The sequence below is a fragment of the Macrobrachium nipponense genome, chromosome 1 (assembly GCF_015104395.2).
Source record: "Macrobrachium nipponense isolate FS-2020 chromosome 1, ASM1510439v2, whole genome shotgun sequence".
Lineage (NCBI taxonomy): Eukaryota > Metazoa > Arthropoda > Malacostraca > Decapoda > Palaemonidae > Macrobrachium > Macrobrachium nipponense.
The window spans coordinates 183280166-183298784 of NC_087200.1; the positions used below are offsets into that span (position 1 = coordinate 183280166).

General features: G+C 38.8%; 1 protein-coding gene across 5 annotated transcripts in view; it reads right to left on the minus strand.

Moving 5' to 3' along the window:
* Positions 1-10245: 10245 nt before the first annotated feature.
* LOC135219903 (transmembrane protein 117-like) overlaps positions 10246-18619 on the minus strand; it is a 421293-nt gene continuing 412919 nt past the window's right edge. For 2 of the 5 annotated variants that reach the window (XM_064257101.1, XM_064257102.1), the window contains exon 12: positions 17337-17526. In XM_064257101.1, coding sequence (XP_064113171.1) covers positions 17471-17526 — 56 coding nt within the window. In that variant the 3' untranslated portion in view covers positions 17337-17470. Of the gene's footprint in view, positions 17527-18619 lie in introns of all 5 variants that reach the window. The other 3 variants (XM_064257103.1, XM_064257104.1, XM_064257105.1) reach the window with 3 other exon arrangements.

Sequence of the window (18619 nt, forward strand, 5' to 3'; positions counted from 1 at the left end):
GATAAACGCCCTGGAGATCGTGAGGGTTCTCTCCTATACGAAGAGGGGCGCTTAGCGGAACTCTTAACAGGGAGCGAAACATCCTTCCTCCTTGTCGAGTCCTTAGCAAAAGAGCCCACGAGAGAAGAAACTGCTCCTTGCAGATTAACCAAAAACTTCTTCGTAGGATCCTGAAGAGAAGGGCTCCTCTTGTTTAGTCTTCTTAGATCCCGAAGGCCAATCCTCGGGAAAACGCTCTGGGCTGGAATCAGCCGCATCTCCTTTAGGCGCCTTCCAGGCTCTCTTCAAAGGGCGCGAAAGAGAGGCCGAACTCCATCCTCGTTTAGGAGAGGAAGAGTCTGAGGCCGAAAAACACTCCCTTAGGACGCCTTTTCTGCGGCAATCCGAGGCAGCCTGGGACTTTACAACAGGATCTGCCGAAGGGACGCCTGACCGTTGGGGATGTTCTGCATCCTCCCTGCGGCTTTCGACATTCCTCCTCCCCTGGTCCTGGGAGTTTGGAAGCGGTCTAGGCCTAGGAGCAATGAGGAACCGGTCAGACGCCCCCTCCACTGCACTGGGGACACTGCACAAGTCACTATCACCACTCTTACCTTGGTTTAGAGCTCGTAGCTGAGCTTGAAGTTTCTAATTGAAGCTTTTACATTTTCCCTCTCTGACGAAGAATCTTTGGATTCACAACAGGGAGAAGCAGCTGAGGCTAAGGGAAAATCGTTAGTAGGAGAGTTAACTTCTTGTTTCTAAAGAGCAGATCTATACTAGATGACCTAGCTGAAGCCTTTCTCACTCTATCTCTCAAGCTTCCTAACATATGATAAAGTCTTTCCATTCAAGCTCCGTAAGGTTCTCGCATTCAAACACAGGGTTAATGGAAAAGAACATTCATTCTCCCTGCATTTAGCGCAAATACTATGAGGATCTAATGCCGATTTAGGCAGCCTAACCTTACAACCTTCCCTACTGCAAACTAAACATAGGTGAAGCCTTAGTGTCAGACATCGTGAAAGAGTAGTCAAACCAAAGTCGAAAAACAGTCCACAATAAGCGTATGCCAAGCCAGAGAAAAAACAGAATACGTCACCAAAAAAAAACAATCCAAATTCTCGGCAAACGAGTGAAATCCAAGATGGAGGAACAAACAATAGGTGTTGTCCGTTCAACCGACAGAGAAATTAGGCTTAGAAAACGGGAATAGTTCCAGACCCCGCCACCCAGCGGCGGGAATGGTGGATCACCTGACCTACCTGTCGCGTGTGCCGCGAGTTTTGAAATTCTGTCGGGACGACCGAGTCTGTAGCTAAGTATATATCTGCTGGGTAAGTTACTTGTACAAAATAAACACTTCCAAAATATGGAAGAGTCCCTTGAGGAGATGATCCGTCTCCGAAATCGCCCAAGACAACGCGAGCTCCATTCAAAGCGTGTCTCCTTGACGAGTCAACCAAGGTTGAAAAGTCCGCTTCGGCTGCCGCTGGGAGAGAAAGGCCCATGTTCTCCCCAGTTCGGTACCAGAAACCTCTCTTGCCAGAAAGTATGGCTGGAGGCATACAGAAGGTGGTTCTGCCCAGATCCTTCTTAGACAACATCCATTTGTCTAAGGACTGAAGCGCTCTCTTCATAGAGATCGTAGGTCTCATCTTCAAGACCGACGAAGACTTAGGCACAACCGCACTCGAAAACAGTGATCGAGGCGAAGGGGAGGGAGCCGCAGGAGTTAAAGAATATCCGTTATTCCTGCAAAAGAAGGTCAGTCAGAACTTTATAGTTCGAGAACACCCTTCTCTACCGTCACCCTCTTCTTCCGAATCTCCTTCTACACCTTGTGGAGAATCGGCCTGAAAAACGAGAGGATCTTCATCCCGTTCTCTCTCTACTGGTGACAAACTCCTACTAGGAGAGGGACTCATAGAGTGAAACCGACTCTCTCTCAAGTCTAAAAGAACAGTCTCGCGTCTGCTTGACTTTCTCAACGCCTGAAAAGCTCCTCGCGCTTGGCTGGCGCTTCAACACGCTTGGCTGGCGCTTCACGCTTGGCTGGCGCTTCTCACGCTTGGCTGGAGCGTTTTTTGCCTGGCTGGCATCTCGCGCCTGGCTGACGTCTCGCGCTTGTCTGGCGCCTCACGCCAAGTTGACTCCTCGCGCCTGGCTGGCGCCTGGTTGGCGCCTCGCGCTTGGCTGGCGCCTCGCGCTTGGCTGAATCCTCACGCCAAACTGGCGCCTCGCGCCTGGCTGGCGCCTCAGCATGAGCGTATCCTGATCTAGAGCAACTCGCTCGGATAGATCCTGACGTTTGTACGACTCTTCGCGCTTGGAAGACGTCCCATGTCTGGAGGACGCTTCACGTCTGGCTGGTGGAAAGAAGACGAGACTTCTTATAGGAAGTCTAGCGTCCTTCTTGCGAGGGGGATCCCTCGAAAGAACTCCAACCAAAGAGGCTATCTGCTCTTGAACTGCAAGCAATATCCTCTTGGAAGCCACACCAGCGTCCTCTTCAATAGAAGAAGCAGGAGAACTCGAAGGAGTGCGATCCTCAAATACTGTTCTAGGAGGCGTCGAAACCAGCTTAGCCTTCTTGATAGAAGAAGGAGCTTCCTCCGAGAAGCGTTCCGGGCTCGAGTCGAACGCGCGCTCTTTCCAATGCCTTTTTCAGTGGCCTAGAAAGATCCGAGTCCTCCACCCTCGTTAGGTGAAGGAGAACCGGACGACGAGAAACACTCTCGTAGGACGCTTCTATTAGAGCGGTCCTGAGCAGACTGTAACGAAACAGAACCTGCTGAGGGTGACGCCTGGACCGTTGGGGATTCCCCACAACCTCCGTACGACTTTCGACTTTCCTACTCCTCTGGGTATGTGAGTTTGGAAGAGGTCTAGGCCTGGGAGCATCGCAGGGACGGTCAGACGCCCCTCCAGCAACACTGGGAACACTCACTTCACTTAGTAATTCACAATCACTAGCTTACCTTGCATGGCCGCCATCTTTGTCTTCATTTTACGAAGAGTAGCCTTCAGATTGGCGATTTCAGAAGCCGAATCCGAATGCAAAGCCTGTGAGGATTCAGATACATAGGGAGAATCATATTCATTAATAAAAGGAGAGTTAGACTCAGAAAAAGGCTCAATAGGCCTTGTACTCACACTCTTTTGTGCAGCCCGTCTAATTCTATCCCTCTCTAACTTCTTCAAGTAAGAAGTTAGAGTCTTCCATTCACATTAGCATCCAACTTTTCACACTCAATACAGGTGTTAGCCAAAGAACAGTCAAACCCCCTACATTTACGACATACAGTGTGAGGATCAACCGAAGCCTTCGGTACCCTCACCTTGCAGCCTACATTCACACACACTCTCACACTAACACTTGAATCAGACATTCTATTAGAAAATCAAAACAGCAAAGTCCAAATCCAGTCCACAGTAGCGAATGCCAAAACAACGATCCAGTACGTCACCAAGAAATCCAATAAAGATGATCATAAAGTCTTGAAAAGCGAATTCCAGTCAGGAGGTAGTAACAACAATGTTGATACCACCGGCGACAGAAAAAATATGATAGAAAACGGGAATGGTTCCTAGTCCTGCCGCCCAGGGCAGGCAGGTAGATCACCTGACCTACCGGTAGCGAGTGGCGCGAAATTTGAATTTCTGTCGGGGACGACGGAGTCTTAGCTATGTATATATCTGACAGGTAAGTTCATTGTATGAAAACAACATTTTGTTGCCTATATTACTGAAAGTATGAAACTTGTTATTCCCGGGGTTATGGTTGGAACTGAATTCATTCTTACCTTGTAATCAGTGGTTTTATCCTTACTGCCATCACAACTGAAACTCCACAGTGCTTATTTGATTGTAATTATACACATTTTGGTCTTAATTCACTCCACAGTGCACTCGAACCACATTGCTGTTCGTGTTTCCTAAGCACTCACTCCGTAAACAAAGTTACGAGCAGCAGACGACAACACTGATTATGAGATGCAAAGCTTTATTCCCTTAATTGTTTACTTTACTCAATATTTATTAACTCTACTTCAAAATGTTTATTTAATTCATGTCCATTATCCCTTTTTTGCAACCAAATTAACCCCCAAAAATTACGAATGTTTTGGATGTATACTTACGAGCAGATGACGTGAGGAAAAAATGGCTCATCGTTGCCAATCTAGTGGAGCGTCACACATACGCCAATGCATTTACAAACTGTTTCGATGAATTCTAGTTGTCATAGTAATGCAGTAATGATAAAATTGCTCTAATATGTATATATACTACAAATAGATACGCTAATTTCACTTATTTCCCCGGTTTTGTGTAAGTCTTATACCTAGTTTGGAGGGTACACATACAATTGCAACACTGATAAACAATTGAAGAGCGCAAAACGCCGCAAAGAATGCCGTATTGTCCCCTTGAATAAGTACGAATAAGTGCTGTAAGAGGTGGGTTTACGATTGTTGTGATGAAAGTGCCCCAGCGTCTATGGGTACAAGTGGTGTGCAGATTTAGCACAGGAAATGGGAAGTTTGTTGACACAAGCGACTCCGTAAACACATCAGATAGCGTCAATCTTCGAAACATTTTTTAGTTGTAAGTAAAAATTTCTAAAGCGTTTTGGTGAGATTTCCACTGACCGTAGCCACCCTTTTTATTTTCAGTAACCCTCTGTTTGAAATCTTAAAAATTTGGTCCTTAATTTCTAACTTTGGAGAAACTACTTACTTCGAAAGAAGAGTAGAGGTCTTTAGCTCCGTTTTTCACAACAAGAAGTCGCGACTGATGCCCATCTCCGGTGTCAGGACGCGTTATAATGTACTTTTTCGGAGGGTGGCTAGCGTTGATTGTAGGTGGCCTGCTTGGCCTGCTGTGATATTTTACCCTAACTGCGATCTTGAGTAAGATCAATAAACGGTACATAATATATACGCTAACAATGTTCAAAAATGAGTGCTGGGAAGGCTGGGAAAGATGGTGGCTCTGCTGTGCTTACGGACGGCACCTCACGCAGGTGCTGCCATATTAGCTAGATTTCAAAACTGCCTTGAAAACATACCTAGGTATTTTACGAAGACCTCACAGGCTTATTTTAGGTAGTTTGTGTGGCGCTTTTATACTATATATAACATTATGTTGACGAAATTTCAATGCTTAAAGATGTAATTGTATTCTTGTTTCACCAATTAAATATCGAGTGAATAAGGCTGATCCACGCGATTTACGATGGATCCACTGCGGTGTTTCCCCCTATGTTACATAGCCTACGCCATTACCAACCTTAGGTATTTGTTTTCCAAATATTTCCCATAAAAATCCACGTCAGATTCGTCAGAATCGCTTCATAAAATATCATATTACTCAACATCTGAGCTCGCTTAAAGTTATAAATACATGTTTTGCCTACAAAAATGGTTAGGAAAATATAGTACTACCTAGCTAAGTACGACATGGTAACATTGCTGGAGGGTAGGAAGGCTTGCTAAGCTGGTTGGTAGGCTGAGAAATGGAATTGACTGCCTAAGCTTTTAACTCATTTAATGAACTACGTCTTGGCTACACTAACTTATCACATTTACTTCGTCATAAAGCACACTTATCTAGAACAAATTAAGCTATGATGGCACAATCCTCGAGTTTTTGGCATGAGCTTTTCGTAACATCCACACCCGATCAAGGGTTAACCTAGTCCTGTAGCTGGCTATGCTCCTTACATACCTAAGATATTTACCATAGAAATCTACAGTTTCACGCCCATTTGACTACACCTTCCATTCTACTAATGATTAAACCAAATAATCCAACAATATAAAATACTTACATTGTCAATTATTGATGATTAAACCGTACATTTACTTAAATTTGACGGAAACACGGAGAGTTCACCGACACTGCAAAACACAGTATGGTAACACTGACTTGTTAGTTGTCACTTGTCAGTGTCACTTGCAGTCTTGCAGTGATACCAACAACAACAACAATAATAAAAAGTTTCTCCATCAAAATTAACCTGTTGGCCCAAATTCTGCCTAAAAATCGCAATAGCTATTAACTGTATATTTAGGCACCTTAGCTGAATCATAAAAGAACAACTTAATGAAATGTGAAAAAATACTATGTTCGTTGTAGTCTGCTTTGTGGTCATGTTTCCCCGTTGTCTCTTGCTTCACGTTTTAACATAATTTAACCATCAGATTCATGGATGGAGGCTACAACTACAAATTCTTCACAGTAAATTCTCATAAGTTATCGACAGCGGGAAGCTGGATGTGGCAAGCGTGACAGTAGAGTTGCCATGTATGTTTTTATCATTTTCTAAATACCCATGTGTAGATTGGGGCATCGAAAGAAATACCAACGAATTTTTCCTTGTAGTTAAGAATCCTTCACCCCTCGGTAATAGGAATGGAACACGTGGAATTCCTCTTCCTACGTTGTATATACGTAGAGTACTAGCCCTTGTGCGCTCTTCTTTTCTCTGGACTTTCCTCCTATTTATCAACAAATGATGGGGGTGTGGAATCCTCCACATTCTCTGGGATTTTCCTTTTTTCTTCTATCTGGAGTTGTAAAAAATAATGTTGATAACAATGAGCATTTGTCGGAATTGCAAACAGAAGGAAAACCTCGCAGTTGCACTATGAATCAATTTACTAGGAAAAGTGGAAAGTAAGCTGGAAGAAAGAGAATAAGAAAGGAGGTGTACAGTAAAAGAAACGAAAGGGGTTGCAGCTAGGGGCCGAAGGCACGCTGCAAAGAATTAGTAATGCCTACAGTGCACCGCATGAGGTGGAAGGACGGCACTACCTTCCTACGAAGCTATATAATTCATTATAAAACACCAATTTAGGAATTTATGCAAGATTATGTATATATATGAATTTACACAAGATTATGTATATATATATATATATATTATATTATATATATATATATATATATAAACGAACACTATTCATGCATGACGACAATTCCAACATTAATGAGAGTATCTGTACCTAATTGTTATCTGCGAACCACGTCGGGAGTGAACTTCTATCACCAGAAATACACATCTCTCACACCTCAATGGAATGCCCGAGAATCGAACTCGCAGCCACCTAGGTGGTGCACCATCACCATACCGACCACGCCACTGAGGCGCTCTTTTTTTCATACTTGGTAATAATATTGATTTTATAATAATAATTAGTGAATGCAAACATGAAATGCGACATATAGAAGTACAGCAAAGGAAAGGGCAGACATTTGTCAGGCCCTAAAGAGCTCCGGCACCTATAAAATTGGCACTGCACCCCTGATTAAGAGCTCTAGATCTACAAGGGAATTGTTTCCTTGTAACTGGCTAATCTGGTTCTTCCTGGTGAATCTCGCAACTAGTGAACGTAATTTGGCTGCCTTTGAAATATACATAAATTTTCCATGATACTGATCCTTTTATTATTTTGCATTGTTTATGCACGTTGAATGTCTAGATCAGTGGTTCCCAAACGTTTTCTGTTATTTACCCCACTTTTCATACAGGATACTTGTCTATGACCCACCGCCAAGCATAACCTTTGACTACAGTGACTGTCTACAGTTAAATACGCATTTAATCCATATAAAACCACTCTAGCAAATCCTGCACTTATACAAAGACCATGACGTTATACTCATGCGTCTGGCAACAAGGCACTGGACAAACCTTTAAGTTTCCTCCATTGTTTGCCTACCCACTAAACTCCTTTGGTTTTATATATATATATTCTCAGATTATGGCCCCCTGCATTCTGCTGCCTGGCCCCCAGTTTGGGAACCACTGTTCTAGATGATGCTTAAAATCTTGAAAGAATTCTTTGACAATCCTGAATGTCCTTACCTTAATGCTTCAATGGATAAAGTTTTAATGAAAACACAGCCAAGATAATCAGGTCAAATAAAAGACAATTATTCCTCCATAAAATATATTGACTCTGGTGCCACGACAGCAATAGATAGATAGATAGATAGATAGATAGATAGATAGATAGATAGATAGAGATAAACCGTAAAAATGCTACAAGCTAGATGCAAAGGAAAATGAAGAATACAAAAATGTCAAGTACAATAAAATTCTGACATAAAACAGATTTATTCTTTGGGGATGGAGTTCGGGTTGCATTATACCACTCACGATTTGCAGTTTTCAAAAAAAAAAAAAAAAAAAAAAAAAAAAAAAAAAAAAATATATATATATATATATATATATAATATCTATATATATATATATATATATATATATATATTATATATATATATATATATTCCCCAATGAATCTTTACCTTTATCAGATAACTCAAGATATGCCAGTCTTGTTTCACAGATATACATTGTTGTAATATGTTCTTTAAAGGACACACATGTTTCTGGTATTCATCTTGAAAATAAGACTGCAAAGAGCACGAATAATCCATCACGTTAGGACTTAACACACGTCCTTATAAAGGAAGAAATTCACCAATGCAATTACAACAGTGAAGGGACAGTTCCCAGAAAACTGATATTAAAAAAAAATGGTTTACAAGGCTTTTTTTGATGCAGCAGTCATTACCAAGTTACAGCAAAGATTGAAGTTAAAAATTTTGTTCGAACAAGTAAACTTTTTGTCATGTAAGCATAACTGTTTTGTTTTGAGTTAGTTGACAGTATCATAATGGAAGTAAATTCATCATATTTTCATGCAAGTTTTCTGTTACAAAACTAGAATTGACGTTTCAGAATCTTCAAACAATTGAAGGGCTTCCTACAGAAATACGAGTACTTTTATTTACAAGTTTAGAGTGGTACAGTCACTGGGGCTCAAAATTTTTAGATGCTGTTACTGCTAAGGATATGGTTAGGAAAACATGCTGTATTTTTCTATATCCACTTTTGTTACAGTCACACTAAGCTACTTTTAAAAGTGCCAGAGGCGAATCTCGAAAAAATGAGTTAAGGATATTTGGATTTCCGTCGTAAAATAAAAAGATAACAGTATCTGATCTACAGGATAAGAATTCCGTGATCCCACTTGTTGGGAGAAATTCTCGTTTTCATAATTTATGTAAAAATGTACCCGTTACTAAGTCTATGCACTATTTAATAAAAGTTGAAAGTGATAAATCATCAAGTCTGCAAATGAACCTACAGTAGTATATTTAGAAACTATTTGCAGGTCATGATCAGATAGTTCAACCAGGTTTCCGAATTTAACTCAACCAGGGCTATGCAATGGTACTGACTTGACAGTCAAAATTCATATGTTAGATACATATTTGTCTTCCATATCCAGTGTATAAAAAACTCCAGTTTTTCCTCCAGTCTGAGAGATGACAGATAGAAAACAGTATCACAGAACTAATTAAAAAAAAAAGAAACCTTACCAGGCTAGGAAAGTCGTTTTAGATAAAACACGCACGTACAGTAGCATCTGCATGAATTGGATGAATTTAGCATACTTCTTGAAACAAAAGAAGGGAGAAGTATTACTCAAAATCACTTACACAAAAGGATAATCATCACCATATTCATTTGGCGGCATGTCTAAAACAAACGTCTCCGTTTATCAGTCAACTCATTGATCGGAATGTAAACGCATTTTCCTAACCAGGTTAGCAGCAATCACGCAGTGCTTTCCAATGCAGAGTCTTAGGTTACATCATATAATGGCCTAGGGGGAACAGCCCTATCATACAAAAATACCTCTAAGTATTGTAACAACACCTCGATGAAAAAGTTGTTTTTAGTTTACCTTAGGGAGAAATCTTACACGTTAGTATATATATATACTATATATATATGTATGTATAGACTCAAATGCAAACATCTAAGAGAGACATTCAAAATCATCTGGAATATCTAAGTTCCTGGAAAAGAGGAACTGGAACGATACAGTTCCATCTCTTTCTCTGTTTATTCCGTTCTCACTTTTAATAAATGCCATGTACTGTACAGTACTTTACAGATAAGAAGAATATCTGGTGAGGGTATTTCCTGCGGCTAAGAATCATGCGTGAGAAATAATGACAGCTTGCATACACTAAAAAACATGCTGTTGCGATGTATGAAGAGCTAACTGAGATGAACACTGGAATGAAACAGATTCTTTAAAATGAATTATATCGCATTAAAACATAAGATGGACGTGACATGATAACAAACACTTGAAATCTGTTCATAATCAGCATCGTGTGGGAGACATAGTTTGACAAGAAGACATGAACATTACTGTATTTGAACAGAATTTCTGATGTTAGAAACACAAGAGAGAGAGAGAGAGAGAGAGAGAGAGAGAGAGAGAGAGAGAGAGAGAGAGAGAGAGAGAGAGAGCAGTACCAAATATAAGAAAAAGGACACATGACTTGTCATAACTCTTTTCTTGAACATAAGATCACATGAAGGGTAGTGCAAACATATAGAATATAACGTTAAAAAGCAGCACACGAGAGGGCTTACAAACTCACAAAACATTTATGGAAATAAAAAAACAAAACTCCCTATTCTCGCTCGTAACAAACAAGTTATTATATAATAAACACATTTGCTTCATCAGAGTAGTGACATTTGATTATATAAAGGCTACAGGTGTGTAGGTTTTATTTTCTGCTTAGTAAGTACTATCAAACAACCAGTTTCCCAATGTCATTAGTTGAATGTCAAGTTGGACTGTGCTGACATGTGTCTCTTTTCTATGTCATATTTATTTTCCTAGTATTTTCTTGAGCTAACTGAAAAATGCAAACTGCTTGGATAACAGTGGAGCCTGCATTAATAAACCCACTGGGAATTTTTTTTCTTAAAAACATTCAGTAGGCTACATATAAAATTTCACATGATATACATATTTGTTCAAGATGTTAACCAATTTCCATTTCAGTACTGATGGGAATTTTGCATATTTTTTTTTATTTGATAAGTAACATTTTGGAAAGATCTACACAGAGAGGCACCACAGCTGAGGCTAAAGTTTTTAAAGTTTTACGTAGGACATTCTGTAGCACCCAAGTTTGTCCACACAGTTTATAAGTTTGCATATACTGCATGTGTCATCAGAAAGACACATGCACATTCACACAAACAGACACCAACACTACTTTTTTTTTTTACTTGATCACGATGTCAAGTTATCACATTCCTGCAACAGCGCAGTGCCACCCTCCATTAAGTGCCGTATTGTAATCCAAAGGGAACCAACTATGCTTACTAAAGTATTAAGGCTTTGTCCTGACACTGCATGACACAAAGATTAGTCGTGAAGGTGACAGCATCGTCATCGATCTATTTACATACAATGGATAAACTGTAAAAGCAAGTTGTACGGAGCCTCAATAATGTGTCAAATGTGTCATCCTTGAACCTTTCAATTGAATACAAGTCAGCTTTAAACAATTAACAATTGCTTATAACACAGCAAGTAAGAATCCTGGCTTCCCCTTATCGAAAGAACTTCAATACTCATTTATTATCCTCAAAGACACCAGATTCCTTTTAAAAATATAGCTCCCTTCACATAGATATTTGAGATCAATTGGGTGCTGTACAAATCACCGTGTGGGGAAGGAGAGAAGGGAGGAAGGGAACTTTTAGGTAAAGTTATAAACCAGAGAAAGAACACATTCTCGTAGACACGACGCGTGACGACTGAACGAGGAGAGTAAACTTCAAACGTGAACTTTACCTCACCAGGGCAGGTTGTTAAATGGCTGAGTCAATGAATGAGTAGGATTAGAGACCAACTTGATATTATGAGTTGAAAATGGAAAAATCTTTATTCTATCAAAGATATGATGACTTCCTAATCCTGATTCCGTAGAATGAACACATTTTACTTCCTAAAGAGAAAGAAAAGACAATTCACTGATACAGATGGAAAACTGCAAGTAAGATATACTTTGTGTAGTAAGTACACCTCAACTTGCTTGCTATTCATATAAATCACGTTCCCATGGCAATAACAGAAATGTAATGAGTAATTCAGAAATATGATATCTTGCCCATATCCGTTTAAAGACAGATATAATTTGTAAGGGAATGAGTAAAAAAAGAGCCATTTTCAACACTCATTCTTGGTACAAGAGCAAGATGAATAACCTTTTCCATATCCTGTAAGGCCGCGTCAGTCAGCACAAAGGATGACATATGCTTACATATACATTTCTTGGTAGTCAGTACGTAGGACTATTCAGGAAAGATATCCATCCTGTATCCTCCTCTTATTTGCCCTTATTTGGCAATTTCATATTATCTGCAGAGACAAAGCACAACTTGAAAAATTTAGCATATGAACGCATATATAGTGAGGAAGACCATGCGTAATTTAGTATACATAACTTGAAATAACCAAAGCTTGATTTTTCTATTGTTGGACTTGATTATCCACAAGAATATAATAAAAACCATACAAATATGAAGTTAAGTTTAAAATACTCAGTAACTTTCATTGGATAGCCAGCGCCATAAAGTCTTTCTAAATATGCAACAAATACAATCAATTTCAGCTTCGAAGGACGTTCCTAATTTAAAGGAAAGTTTATAGATATATCAGGAAGATTTTAAAAACATTTGCCCAACAGTTTCACTACACCTAATGTAAATAACTTTTCTTTAATCAAACATAGAAAGTTTGATAGAAGGTATATAAGATATATAAAATTCGTTACATTATGCCTCTGCTGGTCACACCATGCAACTTAATTAAGATTTTGAAAATATCACTTTCAACATGAAATTTCTTTCAATCTGATTTTATAATTTAAAAAAAAACCTCTCCAGTTTTGTTTTTACTCAACAAAAGAGTCACATATTGGCATGTCTACAAAAAAAAATCTTTATTAGAAGTACAGTGAGTGAAGTGACTTTGACAAAGGTAAATCTCTATAGTCTCTAAGAAACAATATTAACGTCAGATTAAAAGTAATTCAATGCATTACTCCACAGAATGGAAAGATACACCATTTATCAAAGGAATGGTGTTTTGCACAAATATCAGACTTTTCAAACAAACAAATTCATTTCTCAATTACACTCACAAAAACCATGACCTAAATCTCTTTCTCGTGTATGAAGACTATGGTTAAACTGACCTAAGTTTGTCATCATGAAGGTCATGAAGGATACACAGATCCTCCTGTATTGAAAACACTCAGCTAGCGCTACCATAGCAAAATCTACACAAATGTCAACTGTCACATCTGGCAAACCAGAGCACCCTCTTTCATTCGAAATTCCAACAGCATTACTTCTTACTCAAATAAATGACTCGGATATATATCACTGAAAAACTGACGCCTCGTTCCCTCAAAAGCTTTCATCTTAAAGTTTGTCAGTAAGGGTGGTTTTTCTTCGGATTCATGGAAGTAGGTAGTCAGAAAAGGGCCTTGCTTCCGTGTGGAAAAGAAGTAAAGGTTCTTCCCTCAGTAACTGCAACACCTTAAAACCCATCTCCAGTAGAAAAAGACAAATCAACAGTTAAGTATCACTTGACCATAATCCCAGGGAGACTTAGGTGGGCTAGTCTTCCTCCATCAAAATGTTAACCCCAGGTAAGGAGGAGCTGCATCTAAAAGAACCAAACACTGAAAGAGAACATAGAGCTACACAGACGTACAACCGCCGCTCTCTGGCTAGGTTAAGATATTGATGGAGTAATGGTGCAGGTAAGGCTTGGTTATACTAGCATATATGTATATATACAAGTATATGTATGCACAGTTTGGAGACGCCACATACATATGATTTAGTACAGAAGTCAATCTTATCTTAATATATATATATATATCATAGATTATAAGTGCACATGTATAAACTACAGCTTACATAGTAACACCATCAAGTTCACATATCCACGACCACCGTGAGGCCCTGGAGGCAGGTGTCAGACGAGTTCTTAAATCTACCATAATCATAATCATAATAAATCTCTTTGCAATGTCCCTTGAAACAGCTAAAACAAATATCTTAAGAATGCATAGTGTGTATTATGATCACTGTTCAATTTCGTATTTTTTCTTATATTTATTCGTCCCAAAAGGGACCTTTGGGTAAATGCTAACACTTGTATACCTCCCATCTATGCTTCATTTCTAAGTAGCATTTGTAAGCACTTTACAATATGCATGCATTGTTACCATCAAATAAACATGAAATGACAACTTGACAATCAAATGCAAGCCTACAAAAAATGATATTCATACATACAAATGTAAGAGGTGAAACATATGAATGGTACCAAACTGACCCCTTCCTCAGCTGGGGACTGGTTCTGTTAGAAGAAAAATAATCTTAGCAGTTACCGAGCTCTGGTTGGTACATCAATCTACCGTCTTTCTATAAAAAGAAAGAATTCGTTCCATTTCTTAGACCATACAATAATCTATCATGGCAAGTACAAATAAAGGACCATAAAGTTTTGGTGTAGGTGTTCCATTATTTCTACTGAAGAGAAAAATTATGCTTTGTATATGTGCGTCAAATTAACATCTTTTATAGTCTGGCACCATTTTGATAAGTTCCTCGAAAAAGAATCATTATTTGGGAAAATAAGTACATATAAAAATATATTACTGGGAGGCACATAAGTGAAATCTTGGTGACATCTGATAAGATGTTTTAATGGAATTTTCAGTATCTTAGAAAGCTAATCGTCGGTATCTTAACATTACCAAATTGTGCATTGTTCGAAATAAAGTATACAGATTCGAGTCGTCATAATTATCTCTATTATCAGTTCAAAAATCTCATTTTTCACCTTACTCAGTTCTCGTCAGTCATTCACTTAGGCTACAGACCTATGGTAAAACTATACTGTATCATAAAACTTTACAGTTATGTGTAAATCACATTTTTTAAATGCTGTACATGGAGTGCTCTGTGGCTGGAGTAAAACTAAATTGCCAGTTGGTTTAAAAGGCATCCATTTTCAGTTACAAAATATCAAAGAAGTGACTGCCGTACCTCTTGAGTATTTACACGGAATATTCTCATATATGGAAAGCAGCAGCAGCTTTGAGATTATTCAATGAGGCACAATCTCTGCCATTGCAGTTCATAGGCAAAATCCTGTTACGTGTGGATCTTATTTCTCCGGAGTATCTCATCCTTTCACATAATAAACTCTAATGCAGGAATCTAAAACTTACTGTAGGAAAAGTAAGGGTATGCCTCATTTGCGCTTCTTTCAGTCACTTTACTTTCCTGCAGCTCTTATTACTGTATCTTTATGTAATCACAACAGAAGTGCCGGAAATTTCTTTTTTCTGCTCCTTTTTTGTTTTCGTGTTTTCTTGCATGTTCTCATATCTCTATTTACGAAGGCAACAACAATTCCCTCTGAATCTGATGTCGAGTACAATTTTGACTTTGGTTCAATATAGCATAGCATTAATAATCCCCTCTTCTACAGCATTTTTGAAGAAAACGCTTGTTGATCTTATCAATTTCCATGCTTTACTTATTATTTAAAACAGAAAATACATAGCATCTAAATAACTGCTGATAGACGAGCAGTCAAGATTACAGTTCATTTTGACGAAAAAGATTCATCATCAAGTCTTATCTATGATGGTTGATAACGCATTAGTTGAACTAATCCAATACTGTATGTTAAAACTCTGATAACCAACATTGACAAAGTATTTCGATCCTACATAAAGCTGCTTGCAACGAAACATCGCAATGATACATTTAGAGTCACTTTCCACCACTGGACAGTCCCCACATGAAATATAAAAGTCTCACCTAAAAATGTACCTTGAAATTCTAATAAAAAACTTTTATGCAAAATGCTAATGATAGAAGCAGGCAATTTTGAGGAACAAGGTATATCTAAAATAGCCTACTACAAAAGGTGGTAAACCAGGAAATATTTTCAGGCATATTTGAAAATACAGTAGCTACAAACTTTTTGTCTCGAGAGGGAGCATATATAAAAACTGTGGATCCTGTATCACTTTCACTGCAAGTATCATAGAAGGGTCACTGGCTCTGGCATGAGACTTAGAGGGGAGGAAGTGCGGCACTGTATATTGTATATTATACAGTGCGTACCTTTCATGCATGGCAACGTATGGGCACTGATAAGGGGAACTATCCTTATCAGTCTATGGAATGAGTTGGCTTGTTTTTCTAAGAAATGGATCTGTCGACGAAACTAACTTTCTGTGGTCTTGCATACTGGGCCATGAGAACTGGAAAATCGTCCCATTTGACAGTTGTGAAGTCTTGACATACCATCAGCTATAAGGATTGCAGAAAGTATGAAGAAAAAAATCATTCTATCTATTAAATCCTCTTCTATGGGAGAGATGTAGCAAGCTGAGATTAGTACCTAAGCTTTGCTTAGAATAAGAAAGATCAAGAAGACGACCATCTCAAAGAGGGTCTACTGCCGGGGAAAGTGGTGACGTGAGAGGTCTATAATAGTTGTAGTGATAAGATTCTGTCACAGCAATCCTTGTTTCCCCTAAGAGGAGTCCCTTCCACTTGCAAAAAAGTCTTTGTCTATTGTATGAAAAAGTATAATGAAAATATATATATTTATATATATTTATATGTTTATATCTAATAATACACTGCTGCCACTAAACCAGGTCACTGCTTAAAATGTTGTTATGATGATGTCTTGGCTCTTAGCAAAGGAAGACTGGCCAAATGTTCTCAATAAATGAAGAAAGGAATTATTCTCCTGCTGCATTTATATACTCTATCAATCTAGGGATCTTGATGAACAGTTTGAAAATCAACATCACACAGACCAGCATATATAATAAATAAAGAGGAAAATTGTTTCATGCTGAAATATATATATACTCTGAGGCATCGTAAGTAAACTCCTGGTCCACGTTAGTCTTCTCATCAGAAAGGGAATCATATCAGAGCTATACTTTCTTAACTTTCAGGAATGATCTACAGTATTCAAAGTTTTTACTGCTCTGGTGCTCAGTATATGACTTTCATTCCACTTACTTTTCTGACTTCTCCTATAAAACCAGATCCAGACTTTCATTCCACTTACTTTTCTGACTCTTCCTATAAAACCAGATCCAGACTTTCATTCCACTTGCTTTTCTGACCCTTCCTATAAAACCAGATCCAGATCCTAATTTATAAAGGATTAGGTGCTGGATCAAAACCTTTGTAATACCCACTGTGAACAAAGTTCGTCTGAAGATTCCGTAACCTGCTTAAGAACACCACTGACAACAAACACAATATAAACCACCAGACGCCAACATTGGTTGGAACTCTTGATCGAAGCAATTCCTTAGGTTTCGCTTCACTGGACCAGTCAGTGCGATGATGATGCTGGAGCGGTAACTTTTTCAAGAACCAAGACAGGCAGTGAGCCATTGTTATAAGTTGGTTGTTTTGTTCGATTTGCCGGAACACTTAATGATCTTGAGTGACATTTTCAGCGACTTCCTCTCCCTGTGACTCTGCGCGGAGAGGTCGCGATAGTAGTGGTCAGAGGTGGACCTCCTCTCACGACGCCACGAGGACCTTCTCTTCTTCTTCAGGCGGCCTCCGTAAGTCCCGTCCTGCAATGATTGAGAACTCGTCAAGGCATATTTGGAATGACGTCGACGTGCTATCCTAAAAGACAAAGCAGAGACAAAGCAATGAACACACTGACAGCATGGAAACAGATTAGAATGAGCATAAAATTCAGGAAAATAACATCAGAGAAAGACGAAAAACTAGAAGAAAGAACGGTTAAGGAATAGGAATAAAAAGCTTGGTAAAAATTCGTTAAAAAATAACAGGTTCAAAATCTCAAGATAAAAATGGAAGTGGATAACTGTCTGCTAAAGCCACTCTGGTAGAAATTTGTCTTAAAGGAAAAATGATAAGCACAAGCAGAAATGAAACAACTTTGAATGTCAACACCAGAGAGAAAAAAAGGTCCTTTATACAAAACATGACAGCTGTATGAGATGTCAAAAGTACAATAAATGCATAAAGTGATGATAAAATATAAAATTAGGACTTAGAGTAAACGAGAGAATAATCATTGATACTTTCTATATATCAGGAAGAAGAACAGTAGAGTATATTATATCTTATCACTGATTTGACCTTAAGTCTATCATCTAACACTTAATGGTCTAGTTCTACTTTTCACTGGTGTTGGGTACACACTCCTGAAACTGTCTATGTAACTCCCATGCTGACGATAACACAAAGTACATTTCTATCTCCACACCAGTGTTCGTGTATGTACAGAATATGCCACTATCCCCCCCCCCCCTCTACTGGAACACTGCCACAGCCCTCCAGAATCATCTGGAATAACAATTTCTTGTCCACTGGTGAAGGAATATTCTGCTGCAAGCTTTGAACACGAGTCAAAATGCTGAAGGCATTGGGAACTGAGGCTCCAGTTCTTCCCTGGATATGACCCTTTGTAGTACATTTCAGAGAAGTGTTTCTGAAGTGTAGCTACCAACTTGAAAATCTCTTACTCATCAGTGTAACAAAGATTGTTTCCTGTGTGGCTATGTTACACAACACTTTCTTAACATATGGTAATGATATTCACTAAACACTGTAGGTTTCTTTTTCTAGTGTGCAAGAGACTTTTAAACAATTGGAAGACCAATTTTCTTACTGAAACAAAAAAAATTTTTTTTT